General features: G+C 40.4%; 1 protein-coding gene across 1 annotated transcript; it reads right to left on the bottom strand.

Moving 5' to 3' along the window:
- Nucleotides 1-2,780: 2,780 nt before the first annotated feature.
- LOC122666569 lies at nt 2,781-25,299 on the bottom strand. Its single transcript, XM_043862582.1, has 7 exons — nt 25,054-25,299; nt 24,834-24,955; nt 23,410-23,499; nt 13,824-13,876; nt 4,984-5,086; nt 4,080-4,185; nt 2,781-3,114 (listed from the first exon to the last, which is right to left on the bottom strand). The coding sequence occupies exons 1-7, from the start codon at nt 25,289-25,291 to the stop codon at nt 3,095-3,097; spliced, it is 732 nt and encodes a 243-aa protein (XP_043718517.1). The 5' UTR covers nt 25,292-25,299; the 3' UTR covers nt 2,781-3,094.
- Nucleotides 25,300-26,948: the final 1,649 nt, after the last annotated feature.

Genomic DNA, 26,948 nt, shown 5'->3' with positions numbered 1-26,948 from the left:
AAGTTCTTTTTGGGGGGAGTGTACCACCCACGCTCAGACACAAAAGGGGATTAAAATGTAGAACCACAGAACCACGGAATAGTCGTCCTACATCGCTTGGGGATGTACCATGGAATGTGTATATATGTTGTGACATTTTTGTAGATCATCCACTTCATTCATCGGCTGTTTCTCAATTGGCATCGGTCATAACTATGCTCCTGTGGCCGAGGCACTTGCCATTTGACAAGCTCTATCCTTTGTTATCACATGGAGAATTTCACACCTCATCGTCTCTGTTTCTTGGCTCTTTCCGCCCCCTCTTGTTTTATCATTCCTTTGTTTGTAGACTCTACTGGAACATTGTTCTATCATTAATAAAGCTTTTTTATCAAAAAAAAAAAAAAAAAAAAAAAAACTCAGGATGTATATATGACAATAATGTAGATACTCTGTCTTCTATATTTTAATATATCTGTTTTCTTATAAGAAAAAAAAAAAGGGGGAGGGGGGAGGGGGGAGGGGGGAGGGGGGGGGTGGAGCTATGATTGAAAAATTAGCCCTTATTTTTTTCTAATTATTTTTCCAATGATGGAGAGAGAGACTCTCCAGTGCCGTCCCCATCCGGCAGTTGAACTTGCCAAACCATTCAATTCAATTCCTGTTGTCATTATAATTAGGAGGGAAGCAACTTTTAGTTATAACTTAATAAGGATTAATGACATGTTTTAGTTATAACAACTCTTATTATTACATTGTTATTATTAACTTTGCCAAGCGCCATTCTCTCTCTCTCTCTCTCTCTCTCTCTCTCTCTCTGTGCTTCATTGGTGATTCTCTGATGAAGAAGAAGAAGAAGAAGAGGAGGCACTTCTATTGACCTTGAAATTAAGTTGGAACCACCCCAGTGGATCAGTTAGTTGAACCACCACCAGCTTCAATTAAAACCCTTCAAGAAGTCAAAATCCATTACGTACCCATATGGCTATCCCAGGAAAGGTTTTGGACTTCTAAATTGTTGTGTGATGGAAAGAGATTTAATTTTAAAGCACCCACCACACTACCGTCTACAACCAACTCCTCCCCTTCTACCCCCCAAAACTCCATTTGTCAAATCTGAACTGACCTGGCCTGGCCTTTGTGAGGCCCATCAAATATATATTATTAGTAAATGTAAGGGTTTGAGCAAAGTAGGACGAAATATGTTTGGGTATAATTCTTTGTGATTATTGTTTTTTATTGTTTTTTTTGAAAGAAAGAATATCACTCGATCATGCGTCTATGCGTGTACCTGCACCCAGACAGTCGGGTGTGAAATGATCAATACACCCTTGCCTTTTCATGGGGGCAGACCGGTCATTTTGTGTCTGAATGTGTCTGGCTTCCAAACACCCACCATTTTAATGTGATGGATTCCCTTATGTGACCTCTACTCCACAACAAGAATAAAGTTACCACATGTGGATTAATGTTTTTTGAAATTTGAAAGCCAAAATAGTACAGATACATTGGATCTTTTTTCTAACTATGGAAAGCTTGATCAAATTGACCTGTAACTTACGCCACATGGTTTAGTGCTATTGAGCTCAAACTTGGCACAAGTCTTAAATGGTGTGGAATCACAACCAAAAAGCTGTATTAGACAAAATTAGTTATTGGATTAATAATATCTTTTTGCTTTTTCCATCGCTAAAGCTTTGAGAAGGGATGGGATGGTGAGTTGGTGACATGTAGAAAAAAGAAGAAACGTAAGGAAGGAAAATTCCATTATTGCTTTCTTCATTTGTTTAGGTTTGGAACCCTTCCCTGCTTTTCAGGTGTACGTTATGATAGTCAAACTCTGTTTTCTTCTTCTAGCTTCCATGGTAGGAGTGGGTTAATATTATTTTAATGAGGTTAGCTCTTTAGTAAAGCAAGAAAACCCTACTAGTTTCTCGTGATCAATCTCTTACATGAAATTATAGATTGTAATATGGAAATTTAAAATAATAAATCCAAGACAAAATTTGAAGCGGAATTGCATGGCCTTTTGTATGGTATAAACAAAGCAATGGATCTTGGCATCAACAAGCTTTGGATTGAGAATGACTCAACAGTGGCGTCGGACAAGGCAATGGATCTTAGCATCAACAAGCTTTGGATCGAGAGTGACTCAGCAGTGGTGTTGATCATTTTAATTCAAGCCAAAAAGGTTCAGTGGTTTGCTATTTATTTTTTTTTTTTAATCTATCCTACTCAAGGGCCCACAGACCAAGCTAAGGGAGAAGGGTAAGACAAACCCACAATCTACAACTAAAGGGAGGGGTACCTTTTTGGCACAATATGCAATCTAAGAGAGTCGATCATGGTTTGCTATTCAAGACTCGGGTTTTTGTTTGCAAAGTTTTCTTCTTTCAATTGAATGAAAAATTAACTACTGTTACAAATAAGCAAATCCAACTACGAATTACTTGGCAAAAGATACGGCTAACATTTCTCTGTCGGAGATTAATTTCCCCGCGTTAACCAGACCTAGATATCGGTTTGGCTAGTTAATGTTAGTTTTGGGGAGTGGGTCTTGCTATTGATGGCATTGCAGGCTAGTTAATGTTAGTGTTGGGGATTGGGTCTTGCTATTGATGGCATTGCCGAAGATGGGGAGTCCTATACTTTACTATTTGTTTTTGTATCCATCTGGGTATGCCTAAATGCTTTGTCTTTCTACCAAAACAAAAACAAAAAATAGATACTGTCTTGCATATTTTATATTATTATTAATTTAATCTCTCTGATCCTAGAGAGAGAAAGAGAGAGAGAGAGCATAATAACCCCAAGAAATTAAGGTCCTTAGTTGCAAAATCACTATTGATTATATGAACAGTTTATTACAATTAGCTGCTGCTGGTCCTTGATGGTTAAAAGGAGAATTCTAAGTTGTCATGAGCTTTGAAACACAATCTCGCTCTCTTTGTTCTACATTCGTTCCGCATTGCATGTTTGTTTCACCAAAAGATCACGAAAGACGAAAGGTATGCAATTGCTTCTGCTCCTTGGCCTGCGTACACGATACAAAGAGCTAGAGAACAGTGCCTAGAAGGGATGGTGCATCTACCACACCTGGAACTGAATCACAGCTTCACACGGTTCGCTCCTTGCCTGTTGGGTCGAAAATGGGGAAGGTATGATTCATTAGTAAATTGAAAAAACGGTGCCCACGGTGCTCACTAATAGCTATACATTTCAGGCAGATATCCCAACACAAGAAACAGTATATATATATGGGGTAGCCCATATAGTATATGGGCTACCACATGAAGTAGTTGGACTTGACCCTAGATTGCATCAAAATGGGCCTCATGCTCAGTCCTATTCAAAATTAAAAACATAAAAGGGCTAGGCTCGGTCCATATATCCCCCACCCACCCACCTAACAAAAAAAAGGGGGCCAGGATAACCAATCCAACAACTGTGTACAACCTATGTAACAGACCCCTGGTACAGCTTCACAGTATAAAGCACCACATTGAACATTTAACACAACCAAGGACTTAAAAGAAAACAATGCACCAACTGCTATCATATCTTAGGAGGCTGAGCCAAGATTCACTGTACTAAGTGCCTGATTGAACATTCATAATTAGACTAGAGGACTGACTTATGTCTTTACTGCACCAACCAAGTAATGCAAATTCTTCAGAATCTAAAGCATGCAAGTCTGTTAACCCCATCCAAGGAGGGGAAAAAATATATCACCCCCCCCCCCTCCCCCCCGCTTCTTGGTTTTTAGGACGAGAGAATTGGTTGTAAAGACAAATTTCATACGCTGAACTCTTTGGGTGCCTCAGTTCTTGAACTAAAGACCAAATTAGGGTATGCTACCAAAATAGAACAAAGTGAGGCAATTAAGGATTCATATGAAAGAGGCCTTTCCAATGTACATAAAAAGTGCATAACAAAAATTGGTTCCCTTCCCCCCCCCCCCCCCAAAAAAAAAAAAAAAAGATTTATGCCCAAGTACCGGTCACAATTGGTGAGGAGATGCACAAACATGGTGCAACGATGTGAAAGGATCTTGTTTCAGAAATACATCAGCACAAATAGGCGAAGCAAATTCCACTTACTTTTTGTTTCTTCCAGGATCAGTTGAGTAGAAGCACCAGTTGAGAACCCCAACTTTTGCATGAGTTCCTCCAAGCGTTTTACGTTAGTCAGGTAGAGAAAGCCAACCTACAGAAGAATAGATTGTTATCACTGTACCAAGCCAGGTACCTACATACAGCTGTTATCATGAGTTTTCCATTGCGTTCACAACATCAGGTAAAAATATCAACCTACATAAATAAGCAGGTAACAGATCAAGTAGTATTCTTATTGGAGGTCTAGGAAACAGCATACCAAGATTAAGTTGTATCCGCTTCCTTGATATCCACTCATATATAGGCATGTAAAATTGATGTATGACAGAATTCCAGAATTCTGCAGATATATTTGGAGCAGATATAGATATATGAAGAGTGCTTTGATGCAAACTAGATTAGAGCTGTTCCAAGCCATATCAATAATAAATCAGCAGTTGATTTCTTTGATCTGATTTCTTGAGATCAGATCTGGAATTTTGGGCATCACAGTTCATTTTTGGTTCATATTTCTTCTTTTATTTGGTTTTCGAATATTGCTACCCCCCCCCCAACCACTAGTTGCCCCTTTATATGTTTTTTGATAAATTAAATGCTAACTTTGCCCTTGATCATTATAGCATAGTAACAGGAGCTACAATACACATTAATTGGACAAATGACACGAGATTAACATATTCCCATACACCATACTTGCTAAAGACAATGCCTAGTAGCATCTGAGCTTTTATTCAACACTGATCAGAAACAACCAAATAGATGGACGGTGGCGTCCATGATAACATGGCAATCATAGTTCATTACTTTGTAATGCATGAATTGTTATCATTTCTTGCAGCAAAAGAAAAATCGTGATCATTTTCAAAATTCATTTGTTATGGGAAATTACCAGTGTTTCCAATGACGACGCTCTATTATACACCGCTACACCAACACGCTTGGTTGTCCGTGTTTTACCTGAAGCTATATTTTTTCCCCACCGTAGAACATCCCTACATTGAGAATTTGTAGCATGTGAGGGAATAAAAACTTTGGCATACAGGGAAAAAGAATTGCAAATGTAATTCCAACAGTTATCTCATGATATTGTCAATGGAAATCCTATTCGACAATTCCCACTCCTTTCCTCGTTTTTTCTTTTTCCCCATCATTTTTTTTTTGGTACCATGTCAGAGTGTCTGGATGTAGGAATAGCTGAGTGTTGAGAGTAGTACTGACCCTTTTAGTTGAGGGTCAAACATTATCGTACTACTAGCTGTACTACCATGTCTTACTAATCAACAAATTGTTACATACACCCACCATCCAAAACAAAATATCATATTTACAAATTTGTTCAAAGAGAAAACAAATGAAATTGAGTTTAGATGCTGTTTCACAATTTTTATTTGCTCAGCAAACACATGTCATTTACTTGAGTTACACCATGTCACTTATCTATATTTTACAAACTTCAAACCGAATAAAAAAAGCAAGGTAAGTGCTGTGGTTACTGTCTTCTTCCTCGTACCTAAATACATAATATGTTAGGGAAGGGGCAAGGAACACTAGACCCTTTGGATTGTTAAGTGACTCTCTTTTTAATGAATGACCAATTACTTAGGGCAATGCCTAGGATTCATCTAGGGAACTACCAGGGTGAATCCCAACTAGGACATGGATTCTATATGAACCAATGAATGCAGTCGAGCTTATTGTAGACCACCGTTGCACGTTTGAATTCATATTTCATAGACCACCCTGGGTAAGGATTTGCTAGTGGTTCACAACAATTAACAGAATCCCAGTGTAACTAGAACACCTGTTAGAGAACCAGAACCGAGAAATAGAAGAAGAAGAATTGAGGAGAAGAAAAAGATGGTGAAGAGACGAGAACTGTCGAATATGACAGCCTCCCTCACCTTGGTTGGATTTATAATAAAGGATTACAATAAGAGAGGGAATTCCTAATCATGTTAGGATTCCAAATTACAATAGGAAAAGAGAAATAAAATAAGAAACAGAACTAGGACTAGAAGTAGTAGCTCAAACTAGGACTAGGAAACTAAGACACAAACCCAAACTAAGAAAGACACATGAGGAGGAGAGGAATCTCGAGAATTGAGATATCCTCTTCTCCCCTGGACTCGATATACTTCAACACTCCCCCTCAAGCTGGAGCGTACAAATCACCTAGACCCAGCTTGGAACAACTTCGATGAAAAGCAGGTCCAAACAACACGTTTGTAAACATATCACCAAGTTAATTGGTAGTAGAGACAAACGGAGTAACAACCAACTTCTTGCATCCCGAACAAAGTGACAATCAACCTCAATGTGCTTGGTCCTCTCATGAAAGACAGGGTTACTTGCAATATAGATAGCGGCTTGATTATCACAAAACATTTGCATAAGCAGATTGATGGGAAATCCCAATTCCTGGAGTAAGGATTTTACCCACATCAATTCAGTTGTAGTATGTGCCATCACTCGATATTCAACTTCAGCAATTGATCGAGCAGCGGTGGTTTGTTTCTTGCTTTTCCAGGTGACCAAATTGTCACCTACAAAGGTACAATAACCACTAGTAGAATGCCTATCACCATCAGCACCAGCCCAATCAGCATAAAAAAAACCCAACCAAATTAGCATTCCGATTAGGTCAATAAATAAGGTCTTTACCAGGAGCACTCTTCAGATATCGCAACACACGACAAACAGCATCCCGATGAATTTTCTTTGGACACTACATAAATTGACTAATAACTCCAACAACAAAGGATATATCGGGACAAGTAACTGTAAGATAAATAACTTTGCCAACTAATCTTCTATATCGATGAACATCTGAAAAATCCTATCTCAATGGAAGATCCACAACATGCAACAAAAGGATCTCTCCCTGTCACAATACTATTCTGCTATGCGAGGTCTATGGCAGACTTTGGATTTCTATGGGCGATTTACTGCAACTTGTGATACAGACGCTGTTGCCTTTCGTAAGTGAGAAGATAAACTTTAGGTATATGATTTTCTGGCTGGATTGAATATGGAGTTCGACCAAATCAGGGCGCATGTTCTCAATCGAGATCCGTTTCCCACTCTCAAGCAGGCCTATGCTATTGTTGCTTCTGAGGAGAGTTGTGGTACTGCTATGGTTCATTTTGTGCCCATGGAGCAATCTGTCCTTTACACTGGTACTAGCACTCCTTCCTGTGGGAACTCCTCCCAGGGAACTCCTGCTCGTGGGACTGATAGTACTGGCTCTAAGAAAGCTCCTGTGAAGTGCGAGTATTGTGGGAAGGAGCGTCACACCAAAGACAGATGTTGGAAGCTTCATAGACGTCCTCCTTCTTGTGGCCGCAGCCAGGGTCGTTTAGGTGGTGCTGCTGCCCATCACTCTACTGCTGATGATGCAAGCACCGATGCACCTTTTATTTTAGATGAGCTTCACCACCTGCGTCATTTGATGTCTGCGCTCAAGACTTCTTCTTCAGCACCATCTGTCAGTGCGGCTTCTGCTTCTATCATACCCCAACCATTTGACTCATCTCCCTCCTCAAGTATTTCTTTTGGTGGCCATTGTGCCTCAGTCGTTTCCATTCCTTAGATAATCGACTCGAGGGCCACTAATCATATGACTAGGTCCCATTCCCATTTTTTTCATTATTCTCCTTTGCCAGGTAATAGTAGAGTTTGTGTTGCTGATGGATCCCTCTCATCTGTTTCAAGAAAAGGGTCCATCAAGTGTTCCCCTACTTTATCTCCTTCCTCTGTGTTGTATGTCCCAAATTTATCTACTAATCTTTTGTCTATTAGTAGTCTCACAAGGGATTTAAATTGCAAAGTAACATTCTTTCCTTCCCATTGTATTGTATAGGACCTGGAAACGGGAAGTAGGATTGGTTGTGGTAGGATGGATGGTGGCCTATACTTGCTTGAGAGCTCTTCATCAGCTTTGTCCACAGTTGCTTCTCTCCCTGAGTCATCTACATTTGCATTATCAGAACTACACAAATGGCATCGTCGGTTGGGGCATCTTCCCTTGGGGACATTATCTAGGCTTTTTCCTGATTTAGTTAAACAGTGTTATCCAAATGATTTTATTTGTGATGCTTACACTTTAGCAAAGCAGACTAGCCATATTTATCCTATTTCTAATAATAGAAGTTTGATTCCTTTGGTATAGTTCATTCTGATGTGTGGGGCTCTGCTCGCTATATGTCTACCTCTGGTTTTAGATGGTTTGACACTTTCATTGATTGCTTTAGTCGCACCACTTGGATTTACTTGCTACATTAGAAGAGCGATGTGGTTCACTATTTTCAATCCTTCCATAAAAGGTCCAAACCCAATTTGATGCCAAGATCAAGATCCTTCGCATCGATAATGGCAAGGAATACATGGTTGGTGCCTTTCAATCCTACTTATGTGATAATGGGATAAACCACCAGACCAACTGTGTTGACACACCCGCTCAAAATGGGGTTGCTGAGCGCAAGAATCAACATCTCTTGGAAGTGGCTCACTCTCTTCTGTTTTCCATTTCCGTTCCTCCACGTTTTTGGGGTGATTCAGTTCTCTTGGCAGCATATCTTATTAATTATATGGCAAGTTTGATCCAAGGGGACTTCGGTGCATATTTTTGGGTTACTCTGCAACACAAAAGGGTTACAATTGTTATCACCCACCTTCGCGAAAGATGTTTGTTACCATGGATGTGGATTTTCAAGAGACTATCCCTTTTTACTCCTCTCCTACACCTCTTTAGGGGGAGACTAATCCAAGGGAAGAGGTGCCTTTACTGGTTGTTCCTATGGAAATGCCCTTAGAGGATGAAGAACTTGAAGATGAACTTGAAGATGGTGTAATGGGACAAGAACAGCAGCCCATGGTTCAAGGGGAGCAACAGCACACGGCTCAGGGAGAGCAACCTCAGCCTGAACTACATTCTCCTCTTAAAGTGATTGTTCGCTCTTGAAGAAAAAAGCAAGCTCTCAGGCCCAAGACCACCACTGTCTCTCCTAACCAATCAGCCTTACCAGATTAAAGTCCTAATGAAGTTCCCTTGTCTGGTAAGTCTCTCCTCCCTAGTGATCAGAGGCTCAGAGCTTAAATTTGCCCATTGTTATTCGAAAACCTAGTAGAATATGTACCCAACATCCCATTTCAAATGTAGTGTCATATGATTCTCTTTCTCCTACATTTCAAACTTTATTTCTTCGTTGTCCTCTGTGTCCATCCCTAACACGTGGTAGGAGGCACTGGCTAACTCACAATAGAAAGAGGCAATGAACGAAGAAATGAGAGCTCTTGGGAAAAATAACACGTGGAATTTGGTGCAGCTTCCCTCTAGGAAGAGAGCTCTGTAGGATGTAAATGGGTGTAGTAGTTAACCATAAGACTGATGGAACTGTGGACAGATACAAAGCAAGGCTGGTTGCCAGAGGATTCACCCAGACATATGGGATTGACTACCAAGAAACCTTCGCACCAGTGGCCAAGATGAACACAATTCAAGTTATTCTCTCTTGTGCAGTGAATCAAGGATGGGATTTTAAATAATTAGGTGTCAAAAATGCATTTCTACATGGAAAACTTGAGGAAGAGGTGTACATGGATATTCCACCTGAATTTTCATCCCAAGAAACTCATGGGATAGTTTGTAAGCTTAACTGAGCTTTATATAGACTGAAATAGTCTCCTAGGGCATGGTTTGGTTGGTTTTAACTGGGAGTAGCATTGAAGAGATCTCTTCCTTGAAGAAGTTCCTGGGAACAAAATTTGAGATTAAAGACCTGAGAAAATTGAGATATTTTCTGGGCATAAAGTTAGCATATTCAGCTCAAGGGATTTCCCTCTCACAACGGAAATACACCCTTAATCTCTTATAAGATATAGGCATGCTAGGGTGTAAACCAGCTGACACTCCTATTGAGCCTAATTCCTACCTCAGAAGTAAGGATGATGAACCTGTTGACAAGGGTAGCTACCAGAGACTAGTTGGAAGACTCATCTACTTATCTCATACTTGACCAGATATCGCCTTTGCTGTTAGCGTGGTCAGTCAGTACATGCATGACCCCTATTCATCGCATCTGGATGTTGTGTATAGAATCTTAAGATATCTAAAGGTTGTGCCTGGTAAGGGTGTCCTCATTTGATCTCATAACCACCTTCGCATTGAGTCCTACACAGATGTTGATTGGGCTGGCTGCCCAGATGATCGAAGATCTACATCTGGTTATTGTACCTATGTTGGTGGGAACCTAGTCACCTGGCGAAGCAAGAAGCAAGCAGTTGTGGCTCGATCAAGTGCAGAAGCAAAATTTCAGGCTATGGCCCATGGCATTTATTAGCTACTCTGGCTTCGGGGTTGCTTCAGGATCTTGGAGTCCCTGTTGAGGTGCCCATGCGTCTATACTCTAACAGCAAATCAGCAATCAACATTGTCCACAACCCGGTCCAGCATGATAGAACCAAACATGTGGAGACTCATCGCCATTTTATCAAGGAAAAACGGGAACAAGATCTGATCTGTATTCCATTTGTCCCATCTGACGGTCAGTTAGCTGATGTATTCACTAAGGGTTTGAGCACTAAGAGTTTTGTTTCTATAGTTCGCGCATTGGGCATGATTGATATCTATGTACCAACTTGAGGGGGAGTGTTGAAATATGGGTACAAGGGTATATTTGTCCAATAGGGTTTAGCTTGTGTTGCCCTAAGGGTATAAGTGTAACTTGTACTTTATATGATACATTTTAAATAAAGAGGGCTTGTGTCACATTGATATAAGTTCAATTCCCCAAAATTCCATCAGTAACTAATGCTAATATCAAGCCCGTTTCTTCACTAGTGGCTAAGAACTCTCGATGAGGTAAGCCTAGTAGCCTTTGTTCCATATGCTGCCCCTTGTACTTGCTTCAGCATGCCATATCTTGCCTTGTGGACCTTCTTTAGTTGGTTGCTTTTTTTACTACAGGCTTCACATTGTCGCTTTGCTTGGGCAGCTCTGAGCTTTGGCTTCATCATGGGTACATTGAGTGGATTCAGCACTAACGACTTACCCTTAAAGTCAAAGAAGCATTGATTTTTGGGGCCTCTCACCAACACTTTATTGTCATACATCCAAGGCTGTCCAAGTAGAACATCGGTCAACACCATGGGTATGACGTCACACCATATGTCTTCGTCACTACCTGAAATTTTCATAGGTACAAAACACCATTGGTTAACTTCCAAAGTGTCATTGTTAAGAAGTGATACCTTGTAGTGTACAGTTGAGGATGTGGTTCCAATTTCAGTTTCCCTTCAATGACGAAGGCTTGTGACACCTCATTGATGCAACTTCCGCTGTCCACGATGACTTCTGTGGTTGACAGCCTACTAGTCATCAAAGCATAAAAATGCAGTGGTGTTGTCAATCTTTACCTTTAGCTTAGGCGACCAGAATTCGAGTAACGACGTTAATCTCATAGATATCATCATTAATACCATCAACTAGCGCGTCATCATGGTCCTCTCCTTCAAGGGCAGCATTAATAGCCCAATCAATCAAATCATCATCAAATTGAGATTCACAAACTAGCATCTCAGGGTTGGATTCGATGGGTCCAATGATTGAATTGGATTTGCCCCGTTGTGGACAGAATTGTGCATAATGTCCAAACCCATTATAGTGATAGCACTTAGTATCACCTCAATTTACCATAGGAGCCTTGCCCTAATCTGTTGTAGTTTGTGAAGCTCGGATAGGGAATCCATTTGGCTTGGCTGCTGTAAAGTTCTTCTTGCTACCTTCAGATTGTGTATTAAAGTGTCGAGGGGCTAATTTGAGTAAATCTTCAGCTTCCATTGCCATCTTAGAACAGTTGTTCAAACTAAGGATAGGTGTCACCCCCATTTTGTCACGGATATCAGTCCGTAGCCCAACCTGAAGTGAGAAAGTAACCGGTCATCTTCTTCGCCTACTCTGGTACATGAGATAAGATCATCGAACTTATCCATGTACTCTTCCACTAACAAGGAACCTTGATAGTGGTGCTTGCCAATAACAGAAAATTTTCATTCATCTAAATCGTGGGGAGGACCCAGAAGATCCATTACATATATAGTAGTGCTTGCCAATAACAGAAAAGGAAATAGCTAAGAATGGAAAGTCTCTTACAAGGAAAATTTGAGACATGTTCCCTAAGAAACTAAAGTCTAAACTACTTAGCAGAAACTTAAAAGAGGAAAGCTGCTGCTGCACTCTTGCCAGCTGAAATCTCCAGCCAGCTGTCCCCCACGATTGGCTTTGAGTGAGCCAAAAACACCCAGCCCGATTGGGCTGGTTGGCCCAAAGGTCTGGTCACTTTAGGTGGCGTATGGACCCGTCCCTTTTGGATTTGTGCGGCTGTACTTTAAGCCCAGAAATTGATCTACATCAGGGGATCCCCAGTTTAATTTCAAATTCTGTTTTTCTAGTTTTATAAATAAAGACCATGGGGCTCTCTATAGCCACGATTTTGTTTTTGACAAAAAAAAAGCTGCTGCTACACTCTTCCATGCATGAAGGTCTGCTTGTGTCTGATCAAGGTTCGGTTGGTTTTGAACCATCCAAACACGTAGTGATGAGAAGCCCGGGTGCCATTCTCTCATTCTCTAATCCCTTTCCTTCCATTAAGGTACTGTTTCTACTGTTCTTCACTGAAATTCTGCCCTTCTGTTGCCTGCAAATCTTCAGTCCTTTCTTTACTAGGAATTGTTGATTTAGAGGCTAGTTCTTACCTGGTTTACAATCTGTTCTCAGAAACCTTCAGCTGAAATTTTTTATCTTTTATATTCTGTTATTAGATCTAAATTCTGTTGGTTGAATAGTGAAGTCCTGCTTCAAGTAGGATTGGCTCTATGCTCTCAGTTGCTGAAATCGATACCTGTTTCTGTTGATCTGATTCTTCTGTTTTAATAACATAACATCAATTTAGAGTTGGGTTTAATATTCTGCAATCTGATTGGTCCTCAGAATTTTAGTTTGTCAGTTTAGCCCCTTTCCTAGTCGTACTAGGAATCCTACATAACGTCTGATCCAACCCTTGGATCCTGCTGAAACTTTCAGCAAAGATCTCCCTGTTAAAATAAGAATTCGACCTGCTTTTCAGATCCATCTGGTTGCTGGATTTTATTATGAGTTTTCTCTTATTGCTGGAATTTGGTTCTCTGTTTTGGTACTGCTTTAATCTTTTAAATCAATATTATATTACCTGGGTTCCCAAATAGGTTCGACCCAGTCCACGGAAGTACTCTTGCATCAAGTTTTCTCTTGAATCTGGAATATTTCCTTGTCTGCGATTCTGGATATTTGCAGGTTTTTAAACCCTATCTATTAGATGGTTAGATCTCCATTATCATGGACCTCAAACTAACTCAGATAAGAACAGAAGAACATCATATTTGATGTCAATTAATCCTCTCTCAAATCAAATGATGGATAACTGAACCACTCAGAGGCAATATAAAATAATTTAAGCTACCGAAGAATACTTTGTCCGTCAGGCCAGTCCAAATATAATTGGCTACATAAGTCACAATTTCAATCTTACCACATGAAGATTCTGATAACATGGTAAATGGGGGCACTTTTCATGTTTGTTCATCAGAGGAAGTATCAGATAAGCACCAATTATGTCATTAAATTTCAATACACAAGTACAGCAATTCCATTGAGGCAAATTGTACAAGAATGCAAAGGAAAATTCTCAAATTAACCTTTCTTCTTCCAATAGGAAGTCATCACCAAGTAGTTTCTTGAGCAAGGCATCCTGAAACACAACAATTACAATGTGCACTCTATTATTTTAAGCATTCTATGTAATTATTGAGTATTCACAGAGAAGATATTTTTTAAATAAATTCTTCATATACTCCAGATAACTAAAAATATAAGTGGACATAAGAAATAAAAACAGCATCCATCTGTTCAACTGACAGCTCCCTACGGTATTTGATATGCATCAAAGCCTCCATCCACCTCCTTCCTTTACACACGCACACGCACACACAGACATACACACACACGCATAAAGCACAGACAGAAATAGAAGACAGGGAAGAGAAAAACTAAAACTAGATTTTTTCCCCTCTATCATTAGTTCTGAATACTGGATTTCATAAATGGAAACAAATAGAGATTTAAGTTTTATTCCTAGGAACCAAAGGACAATAAATATATCCACTTTCTGATCAATTTCATCTCCTTTTCTATTCTTTGACATTGCTAATTCTATCAACAAAGACAATGAGGCAACATCATAATGCTATGATGCACCCTTAAAAGTTTTCCAGCTGTGCTGATACTATCTTGTCAAGTCAGCTAGTGATTCTCACTGAAATCACAGTACATTAACAACTGTTGGATAGGGGTCTACTAGAGATTTTGAAGGACACGGAGAAGTAGAGAACGAGAGTATCATTGTTGTTTCACAGCAGAGAAGAAACTTAGACCAACATAGCTCCTCATGGATTTCATTAGGGGGAATGCTACAGCAAGAAACCTTGAGAAATTACCATGTGCCATACTGCAAAAGTAGGAGAGAAAGGAAGGGGTGGGGGGAAAGTGGATTTAGGTGGAAGATGATGAGATCAATTTCTTTCTTGCAAATCTAATTTAGTAATTTTTCCTTAAATAAAAAACAAAGTAGAAGAGAAAATTTTCTAATGCTTGTGTTCCTCATCCACAACCTCAGTTGTACAAAATGTTGAAGAGAATACCCCAAAGGATCCAGATCCAGGAAAAAAAATAGAGTTGGAAATTAGCAAACTCAGGGGTGCTCAAGTTCTAATCAATGATATGAGCATCCAAACAAGCTTATGAGAAGGTTGTTGTTATAAAGCTTTAGAACTTAAAGCATTTCCTTTCCAAAGCAAGTACAAGGCAGTATAGCAGTTATAATACTACCTGTAAGGCTTTGAGGAGAAAAAGCAACAATACATACAACATATACATATCAATTAAGTAGTAGAAGCAGGATATGTCCACCTCAAGTGTCATCCATAGAGATACAAAGAGTTCTCCATATTTGCTGTCACAATATGAGAATCCACATTTACAGAACTCAAGCTAATATTGGACACAGAAATATGGTCTAATTTCACATGAGCAAACTATCTTATAGATATAATGTTTCATTATTTCAGTTTAACTGAAGGGTAGGTTCCTACTTCATTAGCTTGGGATTCCTATATGAATAACATGGGTGCTCACTTACAGGGACATCTGCAGCCAGTCATTGTCAACCACGACATAATCATCTCACAATTTTTCCAATAAATGAAAGACATGTTGAAGAAATCAATCTCGGCAATTGGGGAATGACTTGTGTCAATGTGACACATAGCCCACTTTATTTATAATGATAGAAAAATGAGAAAAAGACTAGGAATGCCCTTAGGGCAACATTACAATATTACCTAGGACAGAATTACCCTTAAGCCCTTATTACAACACTCCCCCTCAAGTTGGTGCATAGATGTTAATCATGCCCAACTTGCTAACAATAGAACTAAACAACTTAGTAATCAGTCCTTTGGTAAGAATATCTGTCATCTGATCATCTGAAGGAACAAAGGTAATGCATATCTTACCGTTATCAAGCTTCTCCTTAATAAAATGTCGGTCCATCTCAACATGCTTTTTTCTATCATGATGGACAGGATTGTGCACAATGCTGATTGCAGATTTACTGTCAGAGTACAATCGCATTGGCATCTCCACTAGAATCCTAAGGTCCTACAGTAGGCCTTGGAGCCAAAGTATCTCACATATACCATGGGCCATAGCCCTGAACTCTGCTTCTGCACTTGAACGAGCAACTACAGTTTGCTTCTTGCTTCTCCAAGTCACAAGGTTTCCTCCCACATAAGTACAATAGCCAGAGGTAGAACGTCTGTCATCAAGAGACCCTGCCCAATCGGCATCTGTATACGATTCAACACGCATGTGACCATGTGAAGAAATCAGAATGCCAATCCCAGGTGCAGGCTTCAAATACCTCAAGATCCTATACACAGCATCAAGATGGGAAGTGTGTGGATCATGCATATACTGGCTAACAAGGCTAACTGCAAATGCAATGTCAGGACGAGTGTGAGATAAGTAAATCAGTCTTCCGGCCAACCTCTGATATTGCTCTCTGTCAAATGGCTCTCTTTCCTTTGATCGAAGGTGAGTATTAGGTTCCACAGGAGTTTCAACTGGTTTACCCCCTAACATACCTGTCTCAATCAACAAGTCCATGGTATACTTCCTCTGGGATAGAGAGAGTCCTTTGGCAGAGTAGGCAACCTCAATACCCAGGAAGTACCTAAGTATACCCAGTAACCCAGGTCTTTAATCTCAAACTCAGTACCCAAAAACTACTTCAAACTTTAAAGAGCTAATTTCCTCCTGGCTGCTCCCCGTAATAACTATGTCATCAACATAAACTATCAACATAGTTATATCAGTAGTAGTTTCCTTGATAAATAGTATGTGATCTGTATTACTTTGTTTGAACCCAATGGAGATCATCGCCTTATGGAACCTACCAAACCATGCCCGAGGAGACTGCTTCAAACCATAAAGAAATCGTTTGAGCTTACACACCTTGCCCTGAGTTCTCTGAGAATTGAATCCTGGTGGGATATCCATGTAGAACTCTTCAGTTAGTTCTCCATGCGGAAATGCATTTTTTACATCAAGCTGAAATAGGTCCCATCCCTTGTTCACTGCATAGGACAGAAGAACTCTCACAGTGTTTATCTTGGCCACAGGAGCAAATGTCTCCTGATAATCAATACCATAGGTCTAGGTAAAACCTTTAGCAACAAGCCTGGCCTTGTATCTCTCAATACTTCCATCAGCCTTATGTTTCACTGTTAAAACCCATTTACATTCAACAGCTCTCTTTCCAAGTGGTAATTGAACCAAATCCCACTTGTTATTTGTTGAATTCCGTAAATACTGGCTTGAGTCAGAGTAACTATAGCCATCTTTATTTCTAATAAAGAGAAGAACATTCTAGAATGAGTACAAGGACAGAAATACCATAACCTTATGACTATTCTACCCCTGAACCCATATTACAACACTCCCCCTCAAGTTGGTGCATACATATCAAACATGCCCAACTTGCTAACAATAGGAAAAAATAACTTATTGCTGATCCCTTTGATAAGGATATCAGCCAGCTGTTCACTAGACTGGATAAACAGAATACAAACTATTCCATGTTCCAATTTCTCTTTGATGAGGTGTCGGTCAATCTCAACATGTTTGCTACAATCATGTTGGACCGGGCTGTGAGCAATGTTGATTGCTGACTTGCTGTCACAGTAGAGCCGCATTGGAAGATCAGTATTCATCCCCAAGTCTTGAAGAAGCCCCTTGAGCCAGAGAAGTTCATAAATACCCTGTGCCATAGCTCGAAATTCAGCTTCACCACTTGATCGAGCTACAATAGCTTGTTTTTTGCTTCTCCAAGTAGTTAGGTTCCCTCCAACAAATGTGCAATATCCGGATGTGGACTACCAGCCCAATCTGCATCAATGTATGCTTCTATCCGGAGATGATTATGTGAAGAATACAACACTCCCTTCCTAGGAGAGGACTTGAGGTAACGAAGTATTCTGTATGCTGCTTCCAAATGAGAAGAGTGAGGATCATGCATGTATTGACTGACAACACTTACAGCAAATGTGATGTCTGGTCAAGTATATGAGAGGTATATCAATCGGCCAACTAATCTCTGATGGCTACCCTTGTCCACTAGGTCACCTTCCTTACTCTTCAAATGTGTGTTGGGCTCAAGAGGGGTGTCTGCTGGTTTACACCCGAGCATCCATGTTTCACTCTATAGATCTAGGGTATATTTTCTTTGGGAAAGAGATATGCCCTTAGCTGAATAGGCAACCTCAATCCCTAGAAAATATCTCAATCTCCCCAAATCTTTGGCTTCAAATTCGGTGCCCAAATATGTCTTGAGCTTCTGGATTTCATGTGCATCATTACCCGTGATCACTATGTCATCAACATAGACAATCAAAATGGTCACTTGTTGTCCCATCCTCTTAACAAACAATGTATGGTCAGCATTACTCTGTTTATACCCATAAGCAACCATAGCCTTATGGAATCGGCCAAACCAAGCCCTTGGTGACTGCTTCAAACCATAAACAGCCTTCTTCAACTTACACACCTTTCCTTGAGTCTCTGAAGAGGTAAAGCCAGGAGGTATCTCCATATAAACATCGTCTTCCAAATCTCCATGTAGGAATGCATTCTTCACATCAAGTTGTTGGAGTTCTCATCCTTGATTTACAGCACAAGAGATGATAACACGCACAGTATTCATTTTTACTACAGGAGCAAATGTCTCTTGATAGTTAATTCCTTAGGTTTGGGTAAACCCTTTGGCTACGAGCCTTGCTTTGTATCTTTCCATTGAGCCATCAGCCTGGTGCTTCACAACAAAGACCCATTTACATCCAACCGGTTTCTTTCCTAGTGGAGGATTTACCAAATCCCAGGTCTGATTCTTCTCAAGGGCAAGCATTTCTTCATTCATCGCATCCTTCCATTTCTATTCAGCTATTGCTTCCTGCCAATTGTTAGGGATGGGAACAGAGGATAAGGAAAATACAAAAGCATGGAAAGTAGGAGTTAGAGAGTTATATGACACAAAGATGGAAATAGGATGTTGTGTGCAACTCCTTTTTGGTTTCCGAATAGCAATGGGTAAATCAAGACTGGGATCAAGAGGTGGCTTACCAGAAACATGACTAAGAGCAAGACTTGGAGCAGGAACAAATGCCGTTTATGTAGGGTCGATGGTGGTAGTCTCTTTGTACCGAGGGCCATCCAAAGGAAAATCAGTTCCCCAAGTGTAAGTCAGTACTTTATTCTCCCCCTGCACGGTTGCACCTGTTGTTGTTGCTCAATCTGTCCCACTTCTTGTTCCTGACTTGTAGCTCCATCTTCTAGTTCAATAGAGACATCCTCTATAGTAGGTATCTCAATGTCCAAACTCCAAAGGAGCAATCAGCGGGACCTCTTCACCACTTAGAATCTCCCCCTGCAGAGGTATCGGCTGTTTAAAGTAAGCCTCAGACTCCCGGAAGACGACATCCATAGTTACAAACACCTTTCGTGTAGGAGGATGATAGCATCTATACCCTTTCTGGGTAGCTGAGTAACCCAAAAAAATGCACCGCAGTCCTTTGGGATCAAACTTGTCGTGTGCATGGTGATTCCTAGCAAACACGACACAGCCAAAGACCTTTGGAGGCACAACAAAAGTCTATTTTCCAACCAAAATGTCCAAGGGACAGCGGCCACCTAAGACCCGAGAGGGAAGCCGATGGATAAGATAGGTGGTTGTAAGAACAGCATCACCCCAGCAGCGGGGAGGAACAGCCATAGTAAACATAAGAGAACGAGCAACCTCCAAAAGATGTCTGTTCTTGCGTTCAGCCACTCCATTCTTAGCAGGAGTGTCAACACAAGAGGTTTGGTGTATGATTCCATGGCTGTCCAAATAGGAGCGGAAGGCACAATCCATATACTCTTTTCCATTATCTAAGCGGAGAATCTTCACCTTGGCATGGAACTGGGTCTGGACCATTTTATGGAATAGAGTGAAACAAGTAAAGACGTCACTTTTACTATGCATCAAATACAACCAAGTTGTCCGGCTAAAACAATCAATGAAAGTGACAAACCATCTAAATCCAGAAGTAGAAATACATCGGGCAGGGCCCCACACATCAGAATGTATCAAACCAAAAGGCACATTGCTTCGATTATCAGAAATAGGAAAAATACTTCTAGTTTGATTTGCCAAGGTGCAATCATCACAAGAAAAATTATGTTTATTACACCGTTTCACTAGACTAGGAAATAAAGTAGATAAAATTCCTATAAGAGGATGGCCCAAACGACGATGCCAATTATTCAACTCAAAAAGTGCAGAATCAAAATCAGAAGATGCTGGCTGAGATGTCAAAGCTGCCCGGGAACTGTCAAGCACGTACAGACCACCAACCACTTTACCACATGCAATCATACTGTCCGTTGCCAAGTCCTGAAACAAACAATAGGCTGGAAAAAAAATTACTTTGCACTTTAAATCCTTAGTTAGGCTACTAATGGAAAGCAAATTAGTGGTAAACTTTGGAACATGTAAGACAGAGGAAAGGCTAAGAGAGGAAGTGCACTGATGACTGAACAGATCCCTTCCCTGAGATAGGAGAAAGAGACCCATCAGCAACACGAACCTTGTTATGACCAGAAAGAGGAAAATATTTGGAAAAAATAGATGAAGAACCTGTCATATAGTCAGTTGCCCCTGAGTCAATTACCCAAGAATCGGGATGACCGAGGTACAGCTCCCACCAAATGAAATACCTGTGGAAGAAGAAGAATTTGGGTTGGTAGGCAGAGAAAAAGCTGAGGCAGCCATGGAGAGAGATACTGAGGTCGATTTATCATATCCCGAAGATTTTGCAATTCAGCCACAACTTACGAAAGAGATTAATCAGGCTAGTCGTCAGAAGTTGCCTGATGAGCACGGGTATTACTAGGCCGATTGGAACCACCCTTCCCGCGCCCGCGAGTCACAGCAGGGCGACCATGAAGCTTCCAACATCGGTCTTTGGTATGCCACTCCTTCCCACAGTGATCGCATTTAATGGCAGGGCGATTTCCAGACATCCAATCAGTACTAGCAGACCAGGAAGAATTTCCTCGGGAAGCCTGTGAACCAGAGATAAGAGTCGATCGTTCCTGAGTAACAGGATGAACCATGGTTGTACGCCTATAATCCTCAGCCGAGAGAATCGCATAGGCCTGCTCCAGAGATGGAAGTGGGTCGCGATTCAAAATATTGGCATGGATCTTATCAAACTCAATATTGAGGCCGGCCAAAAAATCAAAAACACGTAAGCTATCCCCCCACTTACGGAAGGCCGTGGCATCAACATCGTAGGTGGCGGTGAATGTGCCCAGAAAGTCCACCTGCTTCCACATAGTACACATGGTATTGTAATATTGAGACAGAGACAACTCCAACTGCTTGGTAGAGTAAATTTTCTGACGAAGCTCATAACATTGGGCAGCATTCCCAACCTAAGAATAGGTGTCCTTGGCTATTTTTCAAATCTTCACAGCCAAATCAAGAAGGAGATAGCGCCTGACAATATCTTGGTCCATGGAATTAACCAGATATGACATAACCAAGAAATTGAAGTTCATCCATCGATCCTGTGCAGAACCAGTCTCATCAGGCCTGACCTAAGTGCCCATGATGTAGCTAGGGAGACCACAGGAACCAATCACAAATAAGCAAGAGCGAGACCATAACAAATAATTACTGCCATTCAACTTGATGGGATTCACCGGAAACGGAATGAAGTCACGTTGCGACGAACCATCAAAACCAGATGAGGCAGAAGTGATCTCAGAGTTGTCAGGCACAATGACTGGTAATAAAAAACAGAAATAAATCCCCCAAAAAAAAATTTAGAACATAAGGAGGGAAGGTAAAAAAACCCTCGGTAGGAGTCAACTCACCACCAAAGGGGGTATAGGAAAAATGCAACAAGGGAGAAGCCTCTCGCCAAAGAAGAAGGAGGCGAAAGACCTGCGGGACTGGTGGGGTGTGGCGGAAGGAAGGGAAGAGGCCTGCGAGGCCTGGCAGAGGTGGTGGGCAGGCTGTCGGGGCCTAGCGGAGGTGGCGGGAGGTGGTGGAGGGCTGGCAGAGCTTAGCAGAGGAGGCGGAAGGCTATGGAGGGCCTGGCGGAGGCTGGCAGAGGCGGCGGGAGGTGGTGGAGGGGCTGGCAGAATCACGAACCGAGAGAGAAAAAAAGGAAAAAAATTTAATTCCCATATCCCTGGAATATTTTTGGCTCTGACGCCATGTTGAATTTCGTAATGTGGCATGTACCTGTTAGAGAAGCCTTCCCTTGCATTATCTTCAATGGCTTCTTCACCTGCGACTTCCACTAAAGCTCTTTAAGATTTACACACTTGGCACCGTCGACTTGGACACCCCCCTTTGAGAACTATTTCTAGTTTATTTCTTGCTACAGATATTTTGAATGATTTTCATTGATGCTTGCACTTGGACACCCCACTAAATCTGGTTTGTGAAATTTGGGCTGTTATTTTTCTTGTGTTGGAATTTACTGATTGTTACTGAGTAGAACTACTTGGGTCTATTTACTGCAACAAAAAAGTGATGTCTTTGATTTTCCAAAATTTTCATAAGATGGTTGCTACCCAGTTTGATGCCAAAATCAGAATTCTTCGGTCTGGTAAGGGCTCTGAGTACACTGTTAGCGCATATCAGTCCTAGTTATCTGCACATGGGATTATTCACTAGACCTCATGTGTAGATACACCTCCTCAGAATGGGGTGGCCGAAAGAAAAAATCACCATCTTCTCGAGGTTGCTCGGTCCCTTTTGTTTTCCATGAATTTCCCTGTTCAGTTTTGGGGGGATGCTGTATTTACTGCGGCCTTTCTTATTAACTGGATGCCTTCCCGTATCTTGGATAATAAGAGTCCTCTGGAATATTTGTTTGGATCTGTTACCTTTCCTGTTCCTCCCAAGGTTTTTCATGTGAACAGCAGCTACCAAATGTGATATTGGCAATCAATCAATGATCAGCTAAGCAAAAGATGGAATTTACCAATCAACTGTCTGATACACAGGGAGTTGGATGAAGTGATTGACCGCCCCTTATACAATCCAGATTCACACCTAGCATGTAAGAAGAATGTTTGGCCTCATTTGATCTACAATTGTCAGGTCCTACATTTGCAATGGGATAACTTCAAAGAAGGAATTTCAGGATATAAATGGTTTGGTGAAGCAAATGCGGAAGTCCATATCATTTTCTCCGAATTGGGACATTTGATGAGCCAGGATTTCAAGAACAAGAGCAGAATAACACAGTTTTCGTTAGAAAGTTGAAATGGTCCATTTCGGTGTTGATGTCAGTCCTTCCATTTATTTTTAATAGAATGTTGCAATACTGGGAAAATTTTGTCTAAACAGCATTTCAATTTATTTACTTATAAAAAATTCTTTATTAGCATATGGGTCTATTATGATTCATAAGGAAGAATGGAGGGGTACGAGAAGGAGAAATTAAAACTTATGCACTTTACAAAAGATTACCTAATTACTTGAAAAGTAGCATAGCAAAATTTGGGAATAGTGAGATTTGTATAGAAATCCTTTACAAATATCATGTTCATAGGTGAAAGACAACTAGAAACCAGGCATCCGGAGAGTAATAGGATATAAATACATGCCTGTGCTTCACAACGTACTACAGCCATCACGCGAGCATTGTATTCCTCGATATTTAGAGGAGGAAACAGAAAATGCCTCCGAGCAAATAGCTGCAGTTCGAGAAAACAAAGCTTGTGAGATAAGTAGAAAAGAGGGCGGAAAACAGATCGCTTCTACGTAACAAGAACAAGCTCATCTTTTGACCATGCAATATGCAAGTCAAATCAGCACGAAATGACCAACTATTGCCCAATCAAACACTCAAATCTAAGTGATTTAGTATTGCCAGTCAAATACTCAAACCTAAGTGATTTACACACACACACACACACACACATAAATATAAAAGAGCATGTGCACGTATAGATGAAGTTGCAACATGTAGGCATTTTCAAAGTTGCAGTCACGTGCCGACATATGTATGCTTGCTGTTTGAAAGGACTAATTAATTTGAGGACACCATATGTCAAACAAAGGATTCTGCAGACAATGGTGGCAATGATAAATTGAATTTTCTTGCTAAAGGGGCATCCATTGCTCTTGCTTTTATGAGTTGAACCAAAGTCGTCCACTTCCCCAAGTACCTTATTTCTTTTTTTAATGATAATTTTTCTAATCACTGTTAAAAAAAAGTGAATAAATCAAGCTTCATCAATCATAAAAGGGATCTTCGATAAAGAAAGATCAATATGAAGCCACAAACTGTTGTTACTTGAAGCTAACATTTCAGTTTTCATGGGTTAACAACAAAACCAGGCCAGAGGAAAGGCTTTTAGGCTTAATTACGCTATGCTAGAAAGCACCTGGTGCTGCTAATTTCATTTCAGCAGTTCAAGTTTTTACCTAAATTTCTTGCAATTTTTCCTTCTAATATTGACAAACCCAAAAATTAAAATAAGACAAAATAAACTCGATTTCTAGTTCATTACATTCTCATCACTCATCATGCATTCCAAATTTTAATTTTTTTTTTTTTTTTTTGGGTGAATATCATGCATTCCAACTTAGTCTACTCGTGGCTACGTATTTTTCTTATGATTTGAATTTTTTATATTTTTATAGGTATGCCTCAAGGAAAGTTAAACTCATGACCTCTTAAGTGCAAGGTGTTGGTCATTGCCAACTGAGCTATGCCCTTGGGGTTTTACAAAAATATTAGTTGAGTTCATCTAGGCGATTTGAATGTTATGTCAACATTATGTAATTTAGCATATAAAATGTAAGAATAGGATTTTGCATGTTCTCTACTTAAGTTGAAACCATTCTCCAATGAGTATACTTCTTCTTGCAACTTCATATCTCTTCCATCCTCAGAGCATGAATAGAAATAACAATAAAGGAACTCAAATAAGCATCAGTAGTGAAGTCCAATTGTACATTCTAACTTAGAATGTATTGACAAGCAGTCGACACCAAGAACATCAAGACAAAATTCCAATTTTACCTCATAAATGCAATCCCCGATATATGCTAATGTAGCCGCATTATAGATGGATTTAGGCTTTTTCACTTTTGGCGCAGCCGGCAACCATCTCTCGTAACCCAGATATAATTCTTCCGATTTCCCTAATTTATGTGAAATCGAAGTCGAAGTTGAGTCGAGTACTAAAAATCACGAGGGAAGAGACAGAGTAGCGTATAATAGATTGATCAAAAGATAATACCTTGGGAAGGGGAGCGGATGTTCAAGCTCAGAAGCTCTGAAGCAGTTAGTACCTTGGTTGCAGTAGTTGTGGTTGTTATTCTACTTTGCGGAGTAGAATGATGGAGCACGTTAGGGTTTTTGTTCTTCGACAAGCTGTTGTGATTGGGAGTGGGAATAGTTCTTGGTTGTATATCCCATGAAGCTTTCAATCTCACTGAAAATGGAACCAAGGCCGACATCGCAACGACTGAGCTCATGGCTTCGACGCTTTGATGGCGAAGAGAATTCTCTGTAAAAAAATCAAAAGGGTCGGTTTATTGATGATGGCGCTAAAAGTCCTCGTCACGTGCCACGTAAGACATGTGTTATCCTTGGAAGAAGAATTTCGCCTTTCTAGTTTTTTTTTTTTGTGTTTTTTTTTTTTGCCGGGTCGAGTTGGGCTGGTTTTTTAAAAATCCAGGCCCATACTGAGGTTCCTAGGGGTGCAACGTCAGGGATTGAAAAACCTGGCAAGTTTAGGACCCCTTTATCATCCCATATGTTGACTTGATTTCCAAATCAACCCCATCTTCTGGACCCGTCTTCCCTCTGAAACACCTTGTCAAGCCCAAGATGGGCTGCTGCCCAGATTTGCATGAAGGAAATCACTCTTAGGATAATATATAGACTTCATAAACAAGGCCCATGCTGAAGTTGGTTTGGAGAAGAGTCTCCTTGCCTTTGAAAGCAAAGCTTTATTATCGAGACCGGAGTCTCTAAATACCAATCCCCCTCGCTCCTTTGAGTGACACAATTTTTGCCAAGATAGCCAATGAATTTTAGAGGATTTCACATTACCGTTCAGTAAAATCAAGCAGTAACACCATTATATTGTTTATAATGTGACTCGGATAATTTGAAATGCAATGTAGCAAAATTGGCATTGGGGAGTGTTTCCATGAATTTTCGGTCTACTAACCGAATATGAATAGAACGACGAGGACAAAGATTATCCTCACTCCTCTCCAGGAGACGAATGGGCTCTACCTCTGCCTGGATTGTTCCAAGGACTTTTTAACACACACAAGGTAGAAAATAGTAAAACCACTCGAGACTGTTTGGAAGAAGAGAGTATCTTTCTATTGAAATCGTTCTAAGGAACGATTGAAAGTACATCAAACAGATCCCTTGAAGCAAGGGAGAGAGTTCTAATAAACTAGGCTAAATTACTCTTACTCCTAGATAAATATAAATAGGAGATTTGTGTATTTGATCAAAGGTCTTTTCTCTTTCTTCTTGCTTCTTATTTATAGCGCATAAGTTCTCCTCTGCCTCTTTCAAGATGATTAGTTATAACTTTTCGGCCCGTCGTGTCCACTTCCCGAACGCTAGTTGTAACTGCCAGGCCGCCCATAATCGTTTGTTGAGAGACCCACTCGCCATGATCATGTAGTGATTTGGGCCGGCCTCCTTATGGACCAGATGGTTTTTCTTCGGGTCGCTTTTCTATGGGCCTAACGATTTTGGGGTGTAAACAGGGAGAACAACTGCCTTCAAGTTGAGAGCATGCTCCCTGTATTGGGTTGAAGATTAAAGAAATATGGTGTGATAACAAGTGGATCACTCAATCTTTTCCATCTCCAACCAAATGCCAATGGCCATGGAACTTGTTTACTAGGCTACTCTATATATTTGATCTAACCCAAAATGTATATTTTAAGTATAGTACCAACACTTTTTGTGCGACTATTGCCAAGAACTTGGCAAAAAATGCTTGTACTGCTACTCACGTTTTCTCTTAACTACCTAATATATCTGCTTTGCTGGTTCTCTTAAAAAAACAAAAAAAAACAAAAAACCTGCCTTCAAGTTGATTCCTTTTGCAACCAAACGAAACCATAATAAAATCTGAATGTAGGTACATGGTACCCACTT

Source organism: Telopea speciosissima, chromosome 7 (genome assembly GCF_018873765.1).
Source record: "Telopea speciosissima isolate NSW1024214 ecotype Mountain lineage chromosome 7, Tspe_v1, whole genome shotgun sequence".
NCBI lineage: Eukaryota > Viridiplantae > Streptophyta > Magnoliopsida > Proteales > Proteaceae > Telopea > Telopea speciosissima.
This window is presented reverse-complemented; position numbering and strand designations above follow the sequence as displayed.

Coding starts and splice junctions, on each gene's coding strand:
- LOC122666569 (XM_043862582.1), bottom strand. CDS start 25,291: ATGAGCTCAGTCGTTGCGATGTCGGCCTTGGTTCCATTTTCAGTGAGA. Junction 13,877..23,409: donor TAGTACGTTGTGAAGCACAG/GCATGTATTTAT, acceptor GTTGTGTTTCAG/GATGCCTTGCTCAAGAAACT. Junction 3,115..4,079: donor GATCCTGGAAGAAACAAAAA/GTAAGTGGAATT, acceptor TCGACCCAACAG/GCAAGGAGCGAACCGTGTGA.